General features: G+C 47.8%; 1 protein-coding gene across 1 annotated transcript in view; it reads left to right on the forward strand.

Annotated features, from left to right (window-relative positions):
- The first annotated feature begins 671 nt into the window (after positions 1 to 671).
- Positions 672 to 17,576, forward strand: part of Rps6ka2 (ribosomal protein S6 kinase A2) — a 276,764-nt gene continuing 259,859 nt past the window's right edge. The window contains exons 1-2 of the mRNA XM_041680118.1: positions 672 to 1,244; positions 5,004 to 5,063. Of these exons, the coding sequence (XP_041536052.1) occupies positions 1,182 to 1,244; positions 5,004 to 5,063 (123 nt within the window). The 5' untranslated portion in view covers positions 672 to 1,181. The remainder of the gene's footprint in view (positions 1,245 to 5,003; positions 5,064 to 17,576) is intronic.

A 17,576-nucleotide genomic window follows, 5' to 3' on the forward strand; every position in this document is an offset into this window, starting at 1 on the left:
CAGCACTGATCGTCTCCTGATGTGTTTTTTGTTCCCAGATAGAAATGGAGCAGACCAAAGACCCACCCTCAAGGAATCCTAAAACATACTCCCTCCTCTGAGAAGCTAAGTTTCTCAGCCTCAGGCAGAGCCGGCTTCTTCACTCCGTTGTCTGTGGGTACTTTTTTTCTCCTTGAGCCATAGGACTGTCTCATCTGTAAAACGGGAGTGAAATAGCCATGCTGGGTGGAAAGAACAAACTAGATAATGTGTTTAGAGTAAACGCTGTCCTGCCCCCGCAACACCCTTTTCCTGTTCTACACTGGTCCTTCAGAGCAGACAGGGACAGACAGCTGATCTCTGTCCCTTCCTGCAGAGGATAGGATGCAGGAACTTAAGCTTTCTGCAGCCCGTCTTCCTGCTTAGGGCAGAAGTGTGGTCCAAGACTGGATTCTGAGGTACCCATCCTGCCCAGTCCCTTCAGTGTGTCAGTACTCCTTTCTCCTGGCAGTTTCCTGCCCAATGCCTCAACAGAGCTAGCTGTTCACTGGGGACAGCAGGGAGTCGCTGCATCAAGCTACTGCAGGCATCAGCGCAGTCCCCAATGCGGGTGTCTGAAACCCCAGTGTGGAGGGGTGTCTCTGCTGCATCCGGCCTCCAGCCTCAGAACTCCTGACAGGGGTGGTGTGTGGGTCCCAGGCAGTGTCGCAGAGGTGGGGAGGGGTAGGGCAGAGCCCGAGCTCCAATCCCTCCTTCTCCCTCGCTGGTCCTCCGTTGCTAAGCGGTTTCTATGGCAGCAGCATCCTCAGACTCAACTTTCACCCTCATTTAGAGCCAATTAAGGTAAAATAGTGAGGGGAGGGGGCAGAGTGGCAGCGTAACTGGGAGGCAGGGAAGCACTCGGAGGCTGCACTCTGCGAAACAGACGCACGGACTCCCAGACACAGCTGCAGTCTCCTTGCCTCAACGGCGCTGCAGCCTGCTGACGAGGCTGAGCAGCCACACTGAAGACCTCAGGACCCTCCCTGGCCCAGGAGACCGTTCAGTTCCGTGTCCCGTGTGCTCTCTCTCCCGCACTCCAGCCTGGCCTGCTGCCCCCAGCTTCTGACATCCCGTCAGCTGATTCTCCGGCTCCTTGGTGCCTGCTTTTATTTTCATTCTTGCTATAAACACTTGCTTGGAAGAAAAGGAAAGTTTATAAAATGCCGATAGCACAGCTGCTGGAGCTATGGAAGAAGATCGAGGTGGAGCCTATGGAGGTAGAGGTAGGTACAGAAGAGGGGAGTGTGCCCTTCCCCACAGTGCCCTCTGGATGGTAGCAAACGGACTTTTATTCGATAGAAAATTCACAGTTATCTAGTGATGGTTAGCGTGGCAGATATGGTCGCTCTGTGTCTGTGTTTCACATATGTGGCCACACAGACAGTGCATTTGTGTGCCTGTGGCAGTGTGTGTGTTGTGAGTGCATGCATGAAGCCTATAGAAGACAAGCGTGCTGCCCCCAGCCGTCCTTCAGTGTGCTTCTGGCAGTGTGTCTTGTGCTCGTAAGTACTGCTATTGTCAACTAGTTGGCACCAGTTTGCTTTGCTTTCAACAAGTGGTCCAGATCATGGGCGAGATCTCCATCTGCTGCAGGGACTGACCCATTAGGCTAGGGGAACAGAGCAGCGGCAGTGTTGTCCTGAACGGCCATGCACTCAGAGGGAAATGAGAGCCGAGGGAACAATGCCAGCGTCACACTGCTGGGGCTGTGGTGGGGAAGGTGCCGATGACGCTGTCCCCTAGGGAGGTGGCAAGCCTCTGTTGCCAGGAATTTCATTTGTTCCGTTTGGGTTCTATGTGATCATCAGAGCTTTTTCTGAGAAGAAAGTTTTCCGGAGTTGTTCAGAGCGGCTGCATCTTTAGATGTTCGGGCACCGTGTCAGGAGCGACCGAAACTGCAACTTAAAAATGGCTAATTTTTATAGACTCCTGAATACCACAACCTACGGTTTAATCTCTGCCTCATCTGACCTTACACATATAAGTTCCATGATAACTGCTTTCATTTCATAGTGACGTGGAGACAGTCACAGAAATATATCTTTGTTCTGAATGAATGATTCTGTTCTAGAAGACAGCATATTTGGTATTTTACTTTGAGGACTCCCATAAAAATACTTGGAATAGGGCTTACAGGATTGCTCAGTGCGTGAGGGTGTTTGCTGTCAAGCCTGATGACCTGAATTCCTAAACTCATGTGGTAAGAGGAAAGACAGTTGCCCTCTGACTTCTGCACACACCACACACACACACACACACACACACACACACACGGCTGGAGAGAGAGGCAGACAGAGGCAGACAGAGAGACAGGTAGAGACCAGTAGGCAAAGAGAGACAGAGACCAAGTAAACGAGTATAATCTTGTAAGTGCTTGGAGGGGGATGTGGGTATAATGTGGGGAACAGAGTCTTTCAGAGACACTGTGTGCTGTATCTTGTAGCCAGAGCAGTCTGAGTATTGGTGCAAGGGGGTTGCCTTGGTGAGCAAGGTTGACACTTGGATCTGCCACTGCTGATTACTCTGTTGGTACTTGGTGCTGCCTTGCGGTTGAAGACAAAGCCACTCATTCCCCAGATGACAACTCAAGCCTATTCTTTTTTACTTGAGAGATTCTTACTCGATTCTTCTAAAAATTCAACCGATGACTGAGCAAATGATGAGGGTAGACATTCTCTTATTTCCTGTTGCTGAGCCCGTTGTTTGTGGCCTGATGTCCATCTGCCCGACTTCCTGAACACAGAGCTCTTGTGGGGGAGAACTGGGCTGAAGGAGACCTGGGGTCCTGCTGGAATTGTGAGTCTGGTGCTATCACCAGGACAGAGGCTCCTCACAGCAGCTTGTGTTTAAAACATTTCTGAAGTAGACCAGGACGGGCAGGCTCGTGTTATTACAGAAATATGTCATGACCAAAGAAAACTGGCAAATCAACAATCCTGATGCAGAGTTGATAGCACCCACTCTGCTGCCCAGCAGCGCTGAGGGCTGTGAGCTTCTGGGTTAGTCTGCCCGACACCGGGAGAGTCAGAGGCTAGGGAGCCTGGAGAGAAGACGTTTCCTCCGGCTTTCTGGTGAGTTTTTCAGAGCAGCAAACTTGTGGAGCATGCAGAGTGAGGGTGAGGCACTAAATTGTCAGCAGTCTGGAGCCAAGAAACAGCTGGAGTTGTCTCCACAGAGGGCCAAAGCTGAAATAATCCAACCATGAAGTTCCCAGCTCTCGGGGACCTTCCGTGTCCTCAAGTGTCATGTCCCTGGGTCACAGTACCCCTAAGCTGATGTTATTGTCTCGTTTGCTTATGTTTTATGTCCTGTGCTATTCAAATAGCTCGCAGATTACAGACCGTGTGCAGAGCTGGGTGAGATGCACCCAGAGTCTGACCTTGGCATGGAGAGGGATATCTGTGGAACACAGTTAACGTCACAGGCTGGAAATCCATGTTCCTAGATTCTTCTCTTAGCCTAACATGGCTACACTTTGCTTTCCTCTCCTCAGCTGTTCTCTTGTCCACAGTCCTTAGAAACCTAGGAATCTGAGGCCCATAGAAATAGAACATGGTATATTCTTCAAAGAAACCAGCAGTGCTCCAGCACATAGGCGAGGGAAACCCACTGACTCTCTAAGGAGACTAGTTGTGGTATTATGAATTGGTTTGGGATATTTTGGATGATATTTTACTCATGAATGGGATAAGAAAACATGGTGAATAAAAACTGGAGATTCTAGAGAAGCCCTGAAGAGTCTGGTATGGAGGGGAAGCAGTGGTTTCTATGAGTTGTATCAGTCAGGACTGCCGGGTGTGTATGCTCAGTGGGGCTCGGCGGCCACAGCCCTGCTCTGGAGAGAGAGGGAGGAGCAACAAGCCAGGCAGCGTGTGAAGCCATCTGTGGGGCCCAGCTGACTCATTTTAATAATATTTTTATTAAAGTGTGAGCTTTCTGGGATGCCTCAGTGCATTAGAGAAAGCAAAATCTTGGTTTTCAAATGTTCCACATCCACCATGATTCCCTGGTGACTCAGAGTCAAGTTTGTGAGATTTCTAACCCAGCATGGCTGCTGGCTTAGCCATCGTGACATCATCAGCTAACCTGGGGCAGCAGAGCACACTAGAGCTAGTTCTGGGTGAGAATGCTTCACTGAGCTCTCTCTGAGTCTCAGGGTGGTGGGGGCTGTCCTTTTCCTAACAGGTCTTCTGAGCAGTCTTCCCCGCTATTGCGTTCTAAGCAGAGATGCAGCCCTGGCCTCCCGTTTAAACCCCGAGCTACACAGATGCTGTTAATGCACCTTTGTGAGCCCAGAACTTTACTGTCTGGGATTTCATTAATTCTTCCCAGCTGGGCTTGATGAAACACACCTGTAATCCCAAAACCCAGGAGGTAGAGGTGGGTTATAGACCTGTTTATATAGCAAATTTCAGTCTGCTGGAGTTTTCACAAGTCATTCTCTAAGAAACAAACCCACAAAAATCCAGTTCCTCTTCCAGAATTAACACGAGGCTGATTCGTTCCATTCAAGCAGGAATGACTACAGATGCGTTTGGTGTCTTGTCTGTGTCCACCCTCACCCTGTGGATGTTTGAGCTGCATGTAAGCTTGTCTCCTGCCTCCTGCTGGCCGAAGGCAGTATAACTGCTTGTCTTCTGCATTGTGCCGGAAGTCCTACACTTCACTGATTCAGCAGCTTGTGACTTTAGACATGAATACTTACTGCTTGCCTGTAAAACATCTGTGTCCAGTACCAAGCACTCCATGGTTACAGAGCTGTGCAGGTGCAAGAGAGCAGTGTTACAGGCTCCGCAACCTACCAAGCCAGTTACAGCTGTGCCAATTACACACATGAAGCACCTGCCAAGCCAGTTACAGTTGTGCCGATTACACACATGAAGCACCTACCAAGCTAGTTACAGCTGTGCCTATTATGCGTATGAAGCCGCTGACACAAATTTTGAGATGCTAACCATATTAACCTATGTCTCTGTTGTCAGACCACGGAGGAGGAACTCAACCTGGACATAGAGCCCACCCCAGAAGATGCCACAGAAGAAGTAATTATATCTTTTTTTTTAATAATCTGTTGTTTGTGGGGAGATTGGGTCTGGGAGGTAGAATAGAGAGAGATCTGGAAGTTTAAAATATTGACCCATGAGCGGTTATTTGAGTGAGAAGTGTATCTATCTACAAATGTAAACACGCATATGCACATATATGTATTGTGAGTATTACGTTAGTATGTCCCTCAAAGGAGATAGTCTAACCCTGTGAAGACAAGGACAGTCGAGGGAGAACCTTGGTCTTAGGAGAGCACTGGCTTGCTGTTGACAGTTAGTCAGGTGTGGCAAATACTGGCAGAGGTACAGGAATATATGAAATGACTCTGCCTGCTGGGAATTATGTAACATAGCTCTTGGAAGGCTTTGTGTGTGCAAGCAAGCCACAGGATCCTGGCAGGTGGATTCATCTGTGGGGGTTTGCCTTTCCAGAGGCATGGAAGCAGATGAGGTCCAACGAGGAGAGTTGAGAGGGCCACACTGAGAGCCAGCCAAGAGCCTGGCAGGAAAATGGGGCTGGAAGCAAAAAGGAGGAACGGGTGTCTCTGGAGACTGGTGCCCCGAGGTGGAGATGAAACACCAAGAGCAAGAAAAGCACGGTTGTTGCTAGCTATGGTCTTTCTGCTTCTGTTATCCAGGCAGACAGCTGGGACCTGGCCTAGGCTTTAGCTCGGTGACAGTGTCCCAGCTACACTGGTGACATAGAGGCCAGAAAGGTGTGAGGCAGTAGGGGTTAAATCCCAAAACTGAGTTGGAGCTGAAGCGAAAAAATTCTAGATAAGCGACTTTAGAAATTACATTTAGGAAAGGAATTCTGTCAGCGCCGCTAGGGTTGTGGAAGGTTGACAAAACCGGCAAGATTGATTGAGCACTGTGAGTGTACTCAGCCGGGGCCACTAAGAACCACAGACGCTGTCTGGTCCACAGCTCTGTCGTCAACTCTGTCATAGCATGGGGGAATTGGACTGGTGGGCATTGCCAGCCAGCTCACAGCCTGAGGATCGCCTTTGCTGCACCTAACCATGCACCCTAGGGCAGGTGCCTACCGGTGCCTCCAAGTCCCAGGATCGCATGAAGCGGCCTATTGATCAGTTCGGAGAATGCCATGAATCTGCCTCACCTTTGGCTGGCTACCTTCCCTTCTGTCTCAGGGCTTTGGAGCTCAGCTCTCTCCAGAGCTCTGAAGTGATATGACTGAGTTTGGGCAGAATGTCTGCTTGGCTGTGAACCTTTGCTTTCCCTAGATAGCAGGCGTAGCTCTGGGCAGGGCCACAGAAGCGGAGGTTAATCAAACATGAACTAGGGACTTTCCTGAAAAGGTGTATATTTGACTGGATCCTTGCCAAATTGTGGGGCAAAGAAGGGTACACCCTCCACCACAATAACAGGGCCGGGGCTCATCAGACCCAAGCTGTCACTTTAATGCTGTCTTGCCACATTCCGGGGAGAGCTCTGCTTCTCCGGAAGCTTCACTGTATGTGCACAGTACAGAGTGTGAAGAGAGACGAGGCGGCTAGTGTGGCGTAGATGACCCAGTTTAGCATGCTTTTTACGGGAACAAAAAAAGGTGAGCTTTCTTTCTGGGCTGTCACAGTGCATTAGTGAAAGGAACGGAGTTGGCTCCTGGAGACAGAGTCTGTGGCACTGTCAGGGCAGGAGAGGCAGACTGCTCATTTTGTAGCCTCATGTGGAGCAGTAAGACTGGGTATGGTGATGTGTTAATTCGTTTGCACTGTTACAACAAAAGAGCAGCAGCTCAGTGGCTCATCAGTGACAGATCCTGTCCCAGGGCTCTGGAAGCCGTGGTCTTCCTGCCTCAGCTCCGTTAGTGCTGGAATCATAACCATGTGCCACCACACACTTATTCCTAGTACTTCCTATGGGAATCTAGACGGGGATCTCTATATTACAATTAAAGCATTCAGCTCTTGTGCAAATTGTTTTGATAGCGGAATATGAGGAGTGGAAATGATTTCCTGATGGTAACCTTGACTGGAAGATAGGAAATCAGAATTTTAATATCTGTAATAAATAAAGGAGAGCCCCAAGCACAACTCAGGGGGGGGGTGTTGTAGGATCATAACACTGACACTTAGATGCACCCATCTTGTTTGTGGACTGATAATTACTGGAGAAATTGCTTACTTGCTTAATGTTTCTGATAGATGATATTGGAAAACATCAGGTACTTGTCTAGCGTGTCTGCAGATTGGTGCCATTTGCTGTTCTGTGGGGCTGGCTGCTGTTGTCAGAATCATGTAATTCTTTATCCATCCTCCTTGGCCTTGGGACAATCTGCGAAATTTTCTAAAGTGCAGGATTTATGGCTCAGGTAAAACAGGGAAATTGGATGGCCATAAACTAAGTACTGAAAGTTTCTCCTTTGCCAGTGAACATGTGATAATTAAAAAGTTATCTAGTTGTGGAGAAGCTAATCATAAATCATAACTGCAGGTAAGGGGCCATGCTCACCCTAGAGAGTGCTGGCGGGACATTAGAACTGTCCCACCTTGGAATGACCTTAGTCAAGGTGCCCACTTTAAAAGTTTTTTTGAGACAGGGTCTCACTATGTAGCCTGGGCTGGCCTGGATCTCACTGTGTAGTCCCGGTGGGACTCATATTCACAGAGCTCTGCCTGCTTCTGTCTCCCACGTGCTGGGATGAAAGACACAAGCCACCTCACCTGACCTTAGTTTTATTGCATGTCTGTGTGTCTGTGTGCAGGCTTGTTCATGTGAGTGCAGTTTCCAGAGACACCAGAAGAGGGCATCAGAGCCTTTGGAGCAGGAGTTACAGGTGGCTGTGAGCCGCCCAGCCAGAGTGCTGTGAGCCACCTAGTCAGCCTGCTGGTCTAAGAGCAGTTTGTACTCCTACCTGCCGAACCAACTCTCTGGCCCCAGGTGGCTTTTTAAAATGGAGAATTGTTCCTCCTTTTCTTTCCTTTTAAAGTATAGAGCACATTGGATGTTTCAGGTCTAAACATTTCCCTGTGTAATCTTTATCTGGCTCTGTCAGGTGTCTTGGCTCTGTCCAACTTCTGGAGAAAAGAACCCCAGGGAAGTTCCAACATAAAGAGTGAAAATAGGTTATGAAGTCTGCTTCTGAATTTGAGAGTTAACACAGCTTGTTTTCCCTTCTCTGTGGTTGAAGGAAAGGTTTCCTTTCTAGAGAAACTGGGTTCCTTGGAGGGAGTTTGTGCTGTGAATTCCAGGAGGGCGCCTTACTCTGATTCCGTTCGGTCCCTACAAAGCAGGCAGCTATTAGACTCTAAACAGTAGCGCTGAACCTGCAGGTTCTCTGTGAACCACTTCCCCGAGGGTGCAGCTGGGGGCTCAGCGCAGGGCAGGTTGTAGGCTCCGAAGGAAGCAGAAGCAACAGCTGGGCACTTGATGAGGCGGCTGCAGCGTGACTTCCTTTGAAGCCTGGAATGCTGGGAAATTATGATGTGGCGCGCACCGAAGTGGACAGCGAATGTGTTGCTTGGCTGAGACTGCTGGGCGGGCGGAGGAGAGGGCTTGAGGCTGGCCCTGTTGACTGCACACACTTTGCCTTTCAGGGTTAATTGAACACACTTGTCACCTCATTGTCCCGGAAACACGTTTGGACACTGCTGGAGAGTACTCAGTGTACTTTGCCCACCACAATGACATGCGTTAGAGACGGTGTTCTTACTCATCCCTGTGGCAGATGAGTCATCAGGAATGGGGCTGTGGATGGCGCTACTCCTTTACCAGTTAGAACCCCCTGGGCCATGAACAGGGGAGGGGCATGTGGACCAGAGGAGCCAGGGGAGCCATGGAATACAGATGCTTCCTGCATCTTCTCAGTACCACACCACGCCAGGCTCCTGGGCCATTTCGTCAGCTTTTTAGTCACCAAGAATTGCCAGCTGTTTGGTTGGTTTTTCAGTAAGCTTTTATTTCACAGAAAAAAAAAATATGAAAAATGGTAGCATTTGTCGTACGAACGTGTTTTTAGAAGGGCTGAGGTTTAGGGTCGTGTTCATTAATCACCATGAAGAACAGTTTTCTGTCTGCGATAACGCTAAGAGTTTTCACTTTATTTCCTGTGACTGGTGAGGTGTCCTCCTCCCCCACTAGTTGTGATGGCAGCTCAGGAAGCGTCTGTCTAGTGAGTGGGTGCTGAGGCTGCCAGCTTCAGTCTGCAGGAGAGAGCCGCAGGGAGACTGCCAGGGCGAGGCTCTGACAGATGCCCAGAACCATCGAGGAAGTTGAGGCAGGCAGCAAGAGTTCAGAGGCTGGGGAAGATTCTGGAGCTGCGCCTCTGGCCCCCTTTCTAGGCGTCACCAAGGTCTGAGGGCAGATCATGGATTACCTCCTGAGCACATCTCTCTCTGACCGTGGCGTGACTAGAGTGAGGATGTGGGGAAGGAGACAGGTCAAGGGACACCAGGGTGCCAGAGGGAGAGAGAGCCAGTACAGGACAACCCTCAGGGCCTGGACAAAGCCCTGGTGTCAGGGGAGCTGCTAATGCAGGGCTGACCCTGTATGGAGCCAGCATGCCACCTCTCCTTTCTCTGGAATCTGGAGACAGAGATTCCCGTTCACATTAAAGAAAAAAAAAACCCCAGCTGCAAATGGTTTGAATAGGAGTGAGACAGGATGAATAATGAAGCTGAGGAACTAATAAAGCAATTAAGAGCGATGCAATTACAGTTTAAAGAGATAGTTAATAGCTTTGAAAGATTAATAAGACACCCTCCCAATTCCTGCTTGTTATGTTACATAATCGGTTCAGACAACCGTGGGCCCTGGAGGGGCAATACGCATGTTCCAGGACTGCTCCATCTCTCTGGGTTTGCAAGCCTTACAGTTCTTTGTCGGTTAGTCAGAGTTGTGTTAATGCTTCCATGGGTCCTAGCAATGGGAAGCACACACAATGAATGCTTCTTGGAAGCAGATAAAATTGGCCAAGCTGCAGAGTTCCTCCCATTCAAGCTTCCTGTGGGCATGCATAAGTGACAGTGGCTTCAGGGAGCATGGACATTTTTTGAGGCAGAAATGAGGGGCTGTATATGAACTTGCAACCTAAACGACTGCACGTGACAGTTATTTACAATAACACACAACCGACAAAGCACCCAGCTCTCGTCATCCAGGGCATCTGTACCCTGGGATATCCTGTCTTACTTGTATGTTGTTGCTCATCTAGGATGGGCCAATACAGGTGGTTCAACCTGACATCCTCATCTGCTTTTATAGCAGAAAGTCAGACATTGCGTGGTCCCCAGCATGGACAGAGAGGAATCACTCAGCCAGTCAGCAGGGCTCTCAGGCTAGGGACACCAGCTGAGGGTTCTGAGCTGTGAGGGATCCAGATGGAGGCATGGCATCCACAGATAGCTGGAGAAACCTGGGAACTCCCGTCAGCACACGCTCCAGCATGGTTCACGGCAACGCCAGTGGCAGTGCATCCGACAGCAACTCTGGGTGGAGCATGGAAACATATTCTCCAGGGAGTCTGACAGCGGCCTTGTCAAAGCGCAGTCTCGTGTGAAGATCACTGTTTCAGCATGAGGAAGAGTGTGGGATCTTTGCTGTTCCCACCTTAGCATGCAAACCAGCCTGGGAACAGCTCAGGTCACTGAAGCTCCTGACAAACAGCACAGTGACATCTCGGCTGCCCAGGCCTGTGAGCCGTGCAGTGAAAACTCTCTCAGTGCGCTCCTGGGTTACAGCACCTGGTCTCTTCTTGGGTCCCGGGGAAATGGGGGCATTGTACAGTAGCAACCCAGCTAAAGAGGGACTGTCTGTATTGCCCTGTCTACCCAGATGGTGCCTACTGCCTCCCATTCACTTGCACCCCATATGGAGAATAGATCTTACTGGTGGATGGAGTGTGGACAGCCAGTGGCTCAGACCTTCCTTGTGATACACAAGTGGCCTATGCCCAGTCTGTCATGTCTTTCCTACACCACACACAGAGGAACTGGCTCTCAGGAGAGGAGGGGGTCGTGTTCCTTTGAGGTCCTACATGAACTCGGTGCCCTGTGAGCCATGCCTGTCACAGAGCTAGTCCTGGAGAGCTTCCCCCTCATCGCTGAGGTTTGTGCAACGCAGACATTGAGTCCTCACACAGGGATTCTCTCATCTTTTAACTCCTCTCTCTAAGTAATAATAATAAATAATAATGATGATGATGAAATAATAATAATACGCTTACCTAAACTCTTTTTTCAATGTATACATAACACTCCAGAGGAGCCTTAGCTGGGAGATACTTTTGAAAATTAGCCCCTTCCTCAATTTTTGGATGATCTCTCTTTCTCTCTATGTCTTAATGAAATATTGAATTACAAGAATATTTATTCATCCCAAATGGATAATTTGAAAAATTACAGCCAGGGAAGCCATGTGTTTTTGTGTGTGAGTGATAGTGTATGTGTGTGTGTGTATGTGTGTGTGTGTTTTAACCAAGTAGACTTCCTTCTGTTGATAATCCTGAGTTTTGGTAAGAACAACAAGCCATTAGAAAACCCAGTCTTTCACTTGACTCATGCTAAGCCCTTGCAATCATCTGCAACCGGGTGTGGAAATGAAGTCTTTGCAGTTGGTATGAGTTATAATAACTTCTAGGAAATCAGCAAAGCATAATTTTCCCAGAATGCAGTATCAAAACACCTGGGTGCCAAGCACACACAAAAGAGCCAACCCATTGCCAAATGGTTCAGAGTGAACCATAGGTGAGCTTCAACTTGGTTACCTCCTACCTCTTCTAGATGCTGGCCCGTTGGAGCATGGCAGATGAGGTCTTGACAGGTAACTCCACAAGCCTTTCCTGAGCATTTATGAGAAGCAGTCTGTATTAGCAATGGGAGAAGAACACCAGCAAGATGTGACTAGTTCTTCAGGGTCACCATCTGATCAGGAACTAGAATGCAAGTGTGCAGTTCAAGCAAACAGGCAGATACAACAAGGTGTTTTCTTGCCACCACGGAACAGTGAAAACTCTTCTGTATTGTCGTGGTCTGGTGCCAGCCCAGATTATAAAGTATTTCTCCAGACCAAAGGGGAGGTGTGGGATTAAAGATACAGCTCACATGGCTTTCTCGGGAGGTTCTCAGTTAATCTCATGAAATCCTGAGTTCACATCCTGAAAATTCTTCTGCGTTTATTCTCCAAACAGCCTTTATACCAAAACATAAACCGAGGGGGAAATTCATTAGCATTCTGTTTCCTAGGTAACCAGGTAAATGGCTGTGGTTATGTCCACACATCTGCCTATGCCTGCTCTATCAAGTCTTTTTATCTTCCTGCTCTGTATGCCAGTTCTGTCATGTAGGCTGAATTAGCATCTCTATCCCAGGTGTCCTCCAAATTACAGAGAAGGAGCAGAACGACATCCTGACCCTTTGCTGGGGAGGTGACCACCTCCTGTGTGGCAGGTGCACACAATGGCCTGAGATTCTGGTTGCCTTGCCATATGGAATTATGGGCCTACTCTGTATCCACAGGCACAAGGCCCTGGGCCTCTTGCCTCCAAGCCACAAGTCTGTTCCTTTCCTCTTTCCATCTCTGCCTCCCCATTTTACTCACTTGTGCACATTTGCATGTGTACTTGCACGCACACATAATAGTGACCATGTCCCTCTTGCTTTCCTTCAATAGCTCTCTACCAAGCTATGGTGCACTTGGCATGTGCTCAACACCTGCGATTTCCTAAGAAGTACTACACAAAAATTCTCCCAGAAAGTCTGTCTTTCAGTATTCTCCCAAATAAACACCCCCTGAACGAGATCACCTTGGGTGACAGAGTTCTGTAGAAAGGCGAGACAGGGTGAGGCTACGGGGTGAATCTAAAGGTTCTTCCTGTGTGCTTACTGCCCCAGACTTACATACCGAGGAGGAACCAGTCTAGAAATCTGTCAGGACACTATTCAAGACTCCTTGGTCACCCTCCATCCTTGCAACCCTCAGCCTGGCAAGTTCCTGTCCCTGCTGTCAGGGATCCCAGGTGTTCTAGTTACCAGGTCAACAGAAAGAGTAAAACACAGTGTACCGTGTTCCTCTCCGCACCTGGGCACCTTGTCCTCAACAATGAAGTCCCCATCACTGGTTTCTTTACAGCTGACTACTGCTGCAGCTCTCCTCTCTACCGTTTAGGTCAACAGTTCTCAACCCATGGGTGGCGACCCCTTTGGGGGCCAGAGGACCCATTCATAGGGGTCATATATCCTGCATACCAGATATTTACATTATGATTCATAACAGTAGCAAAACTACCGTCATGAAGTAGCAACAGAAGTAATTTTACAGTTGTGGGTTGCCCTAATGTGAGGAGCTGTATTAAAGGATCACAGCATTAGGAAAGTTGAGAACCACTGACTTAGGTCGAGGACACAGCCACAGGGCCACTAGAGAAGTCTATCCTAGAAGCAAAGGAGCAGTTAGGGGCACAGTTCCAGAACGAAGAAGAAAGCATCTCCTGTTCCAAATGGGAAGCATGGTGATATCATGTTTTAAACTAATGTGAAATGCTTTAGTATTTTATTTTGTTTGTGTGCATATACATGTGCATGTGTGTGCAGAGCCCAGAGACTCTTGATGTTATTTTTCAGACAGTGCCACTCACTGCACCCAGAGCTCATTGATTCAGCTAGATGCTAGACCAGCAGTCCGTGGGTGTCTTCTGGTCTCCACGGTCTCCATACTGGTATTATAGGCATACGCCACTCTATCCAGCTTCTTGCATGGGTGCTAAGAATCTGCACTTACTTCCTTGTGCTTGTGTCAGGAAGGTCAAAAGCACTTCCCTGTAGAAGTTAGAATTCATTTGTCCTCAGCACGTCACCATGCTTCCTTAGGAAAGTCAATCATACATACATTAAACCCTGTTGACAGGCATTGATTTCCTACTGGCAATTTTAGCAAAGCATCAGCCGCTGACTTCCTCATAAAGACCTCTAGAGACGGAGGTTCTGAGCAGTGATTCAGGCATTGCCATGGTGGGACGCTGATTTTGCAAACAAGACTGGCAAAGGGTGAAAAGTGAACTCAGGATTATGGATTAGGAAAACCTCTGTTTGTTAGTCTTCAGCAACTTTATTTTCGCTTTGGAGGGAAAATAGTGTTCTGGTTTAGCTTAGGGTGTAGAAAGCTATAACTGAATTTAGCCAACAACAAGAAAGAGCCAGGTAATCTAAAAGTGGGTTGTGTTTCTTGAACTGTTAAATTGAGCATGGCAATCAGGTGAGCACCATCCTGGAGGATACTATCTACGTGAGAACCACATGGCATGGTGATGTCAGCTGTGACCAGGAAGTCACATGGTATGGTGATGTCAGCTGTGACCAGGAAGTCACATGGTACGGTGATGTCAGCTGTGACGGAAGTCACATGGTACGGTGATGTCAACCACAGCCAAGATAGTGGCCGACATAGCACATGGTGGATAAAAAAGATCACAGCTGGGTATGGGCTGTGCACCAGTTTAGAGTCTCAGAGTTCCTAATAAGGGAATCCCCAGGTCTTGTCTATAGCTTTTCTCCACTAGTCTTGACTGTGTGGGCAAGGAGCAGGGAAAGGCAGGGCCTAAAAGAGTGCCCCTATGTGGAAGAGAGTCATGAACTTCCATCCTGTGTCCAAATGTTCTCTCCTATGATGCGAAACCAGAGTCTCGTGGATGAGGGGGAGAAGAATCCTACTAAGAGGTTGTAGAAATTAAAGACAACCACTCTGGCTGAGACCAGGGAGATTTCTCAGCTATAGACTCTGAATTCAGAAAAAGGTAACAGTCATTGCTCAACTTCTGGATTAGGGGAAGGTGCACAGAAACTGAAGAGAAGCAGAAGCCAAGGACCACCCACTTAGATAATCAGGAAACTTAGCATGTGTGTTCTGAGCTGGGGGAGAGAAGACAGCTATGCCTAGGGAAAGACAGGAATCCTCCTCTCCCAAGCTTCCTCCACTAAGATGGACTGTGACCCCTGGTGGTCCAGGTCCTCAGGGTCTCCTCCATCATGAAAGATGGACAAGAGGACCAGGGACCCCAGAAAACACCACCCTCATATTCCTTAGCAGGTGACAGAATATGCAGCAACTTGCAAGAGCTGCACAGGGGCAAAGACACTGAAAACCCCAAGTAAGAACATGTGTCCCCTGGGAGGATGTGATGCTGTGCCCAGGGAAGGCAGCTGCAACAATCTAGAGAGACCGAGAAGTTTAGCAAGGTTGTTGGTATAAAGTAAATATAGGAAAGTCAGTTTATTTATGTAGATAACAAAAATTTGAACTTAATATGTAACAACACCCAATGACACTAAACAATAAGTATTACAAAATATGTGTGAGTTTTGCATACTGCAAACAATAAATACTGCTGAGGGAGAAAGTAATTCTTCATAAAGAATGCTTATGGACCAAAAATGGCTCAGAGGGGAAAGGCACTTGCTGCTGAACCTGACTGTCTGAGTCTGATCCTTGGATCCAGTGGTGGAAGAAAACATTCCCATAAGTGGTCTTCTGATTTCTACATGTGTGCCTTGGTACACACACACACACACACACACACACACACACACACACACACACAACAGCAATGATAAAAAAAAACCCAAGGTGATAAAAACTTAGAACCTGAAACACTGAGACTGCCAGAAGAAAACACAGGTACTACCCTACAAAATATTGGGGCAATGAAGGGCTTTCTGAATTGAATTCCACTCAGGGATTAAGGACAATAGTTGAGAAATGGGACCTCCAACAACTCAAAAGCTTTTGTGTAGCCAAGAAAACAACCACCTGAGTGAAATAGAAGCCTACAGAGTGGGGGAGAATCCTTGCCAGCTATCTGTCTGACTTTATATATTATATCTGAATATATAAAGATGAAAAAAGGTCAAGAAAATTAATGGCCCAAATTAAAGCATGGGCTATGGCTATGGACAGAGAAAGAAAGACAAGCGGTTAAAAACTATGCCAGAAGGTGCTGAGCGTCTTCAGTCATCAGGCAGAGGACAGGGAGGATCCGTGTCACCCCAGCCAGAATGGGTGAGACGGCCAACCAAACAGCCGACAGCAAATGCTGGTGAGGTTGTGGGGAGGGTGAACGTGCACTCACAGCTGGCAGCATTGAAAGCTGGTGTAGCCACGCTGGAATTCTTTGTATTTAAGTTCTCAAGTCAGTGTTCAGAAAACTCACATGGGTAGGCAATTCTTTTTCAAAGAGACCCCGAGACCCCGTGCCCGTGAGTCAAGACTGAAGCGTGTCTTCTCACAGAATGTGTTAAGACGACTCAACAATGCATGGAAGTGCAAAGGACTTAGCGTAGCCACCCCTTTGTAAAGTAGGCACGTGGTGGGCAAACCCATACTGAGCATGTTAAAGTCATGCATAGAGATTTAGTAATTATGACCGTTGGCTACTGGCATGAAAACAAACACATCAGTTAATGGAATGAACAGGAGGAGACCCCTGACTTTGTGCTCAATTGATTTTTACACAGACATCAGGGTCATCTTTTCAACAAATGGTGTTTGAGCAACTGGATATTTGTTTTCAAAATGATAACACAAATAGGAAAGGAAGAATTCAAAGTATCTTTATCCAGATGCCAAGAGACCCTACAGGCTAACAAACACTTTCAGCAAAGAGGTGGATCACACAGTTAGCATGCTCCATAGCCTCCCTGTTTACCAATGACAAGTGGACTGAGAAGGAAATCAGAGAAACAACCCATTCACAATACAGTACAAAACAAAACAACAAAACCCAAACCCACAACATACACAAACCTAGCCAAGGAAGTGGAAGACCTATAAATTAAAACTATAAAACACTGAGGAATTCGAAGAGAAGAGTAGAGGAGGGAGTGACCTCCGTGCACATGGGTCAGTAGGATTAATACTGTGAAAGTGGCCATCGACCAAAACCATCTACAGATCAATACAGTCTCATACAAAGTATAATGCAATTCTTCACAGAAATTGAAAAAACATCTTAAAATTTATATGGGAGCACAAAAGACCGTAAGTAGTCAAAGCAATCTGAGCAGCAAAAACTGTGCTTAGTTTCAAGGTACTGCAAAGTAACAGTAGTCAAACATGGCCCCGGCACACGAACAGGTCCATTGGTTAGTGGAGTAGACTCGGGGACCTAGCTATAAGTCCACTCACCTACTGCCACCTGAATTCTTTTTACAAAGTGCCAGAAGTACACATTAGAGAAAAGTTGCCATAATAAATGGTATTGGGAAAACTGGGTATCTCCATATAGAAAAATGAAACTTGATTCTTCTCTCTCACCCCCACCCCCAACCAATTTCAAATGGATCAAACGTCTCAGTGTTAGATCCGAAACCCTGAAGCTTCTGGAAGAAAGAGTAAGGAGTGCACTTAAGGAGAGCTGCTCACACACAGACTTCCTGAGGAGGACTCTGATCACCCAGGAAATGGGACCAGCTGGCATCAAGCAGAGCTTCCTGAAATTCGTCAGCTTCTGCAGTGGAAAGGGATGGGCTACGTGACTGAAGAGACAGCCTACATGCTGGA

This window comes from Microtus oregoni, unplaced genomic scaffold, assembly GCF_018167655.1.
Source record: "Microtus oregoni isolate MIOR12 unplaced genomic scaffold, Mior012 000033F_ref0000390, whole genome shotgun sequence".
Classification (NCBI taxonomy): domain Eukaryota; kingdom Metazoa; phylum Chordata; class Mammalia; order Rodentia; family Cricetidae; genus Microtus; species Microtus oregoni.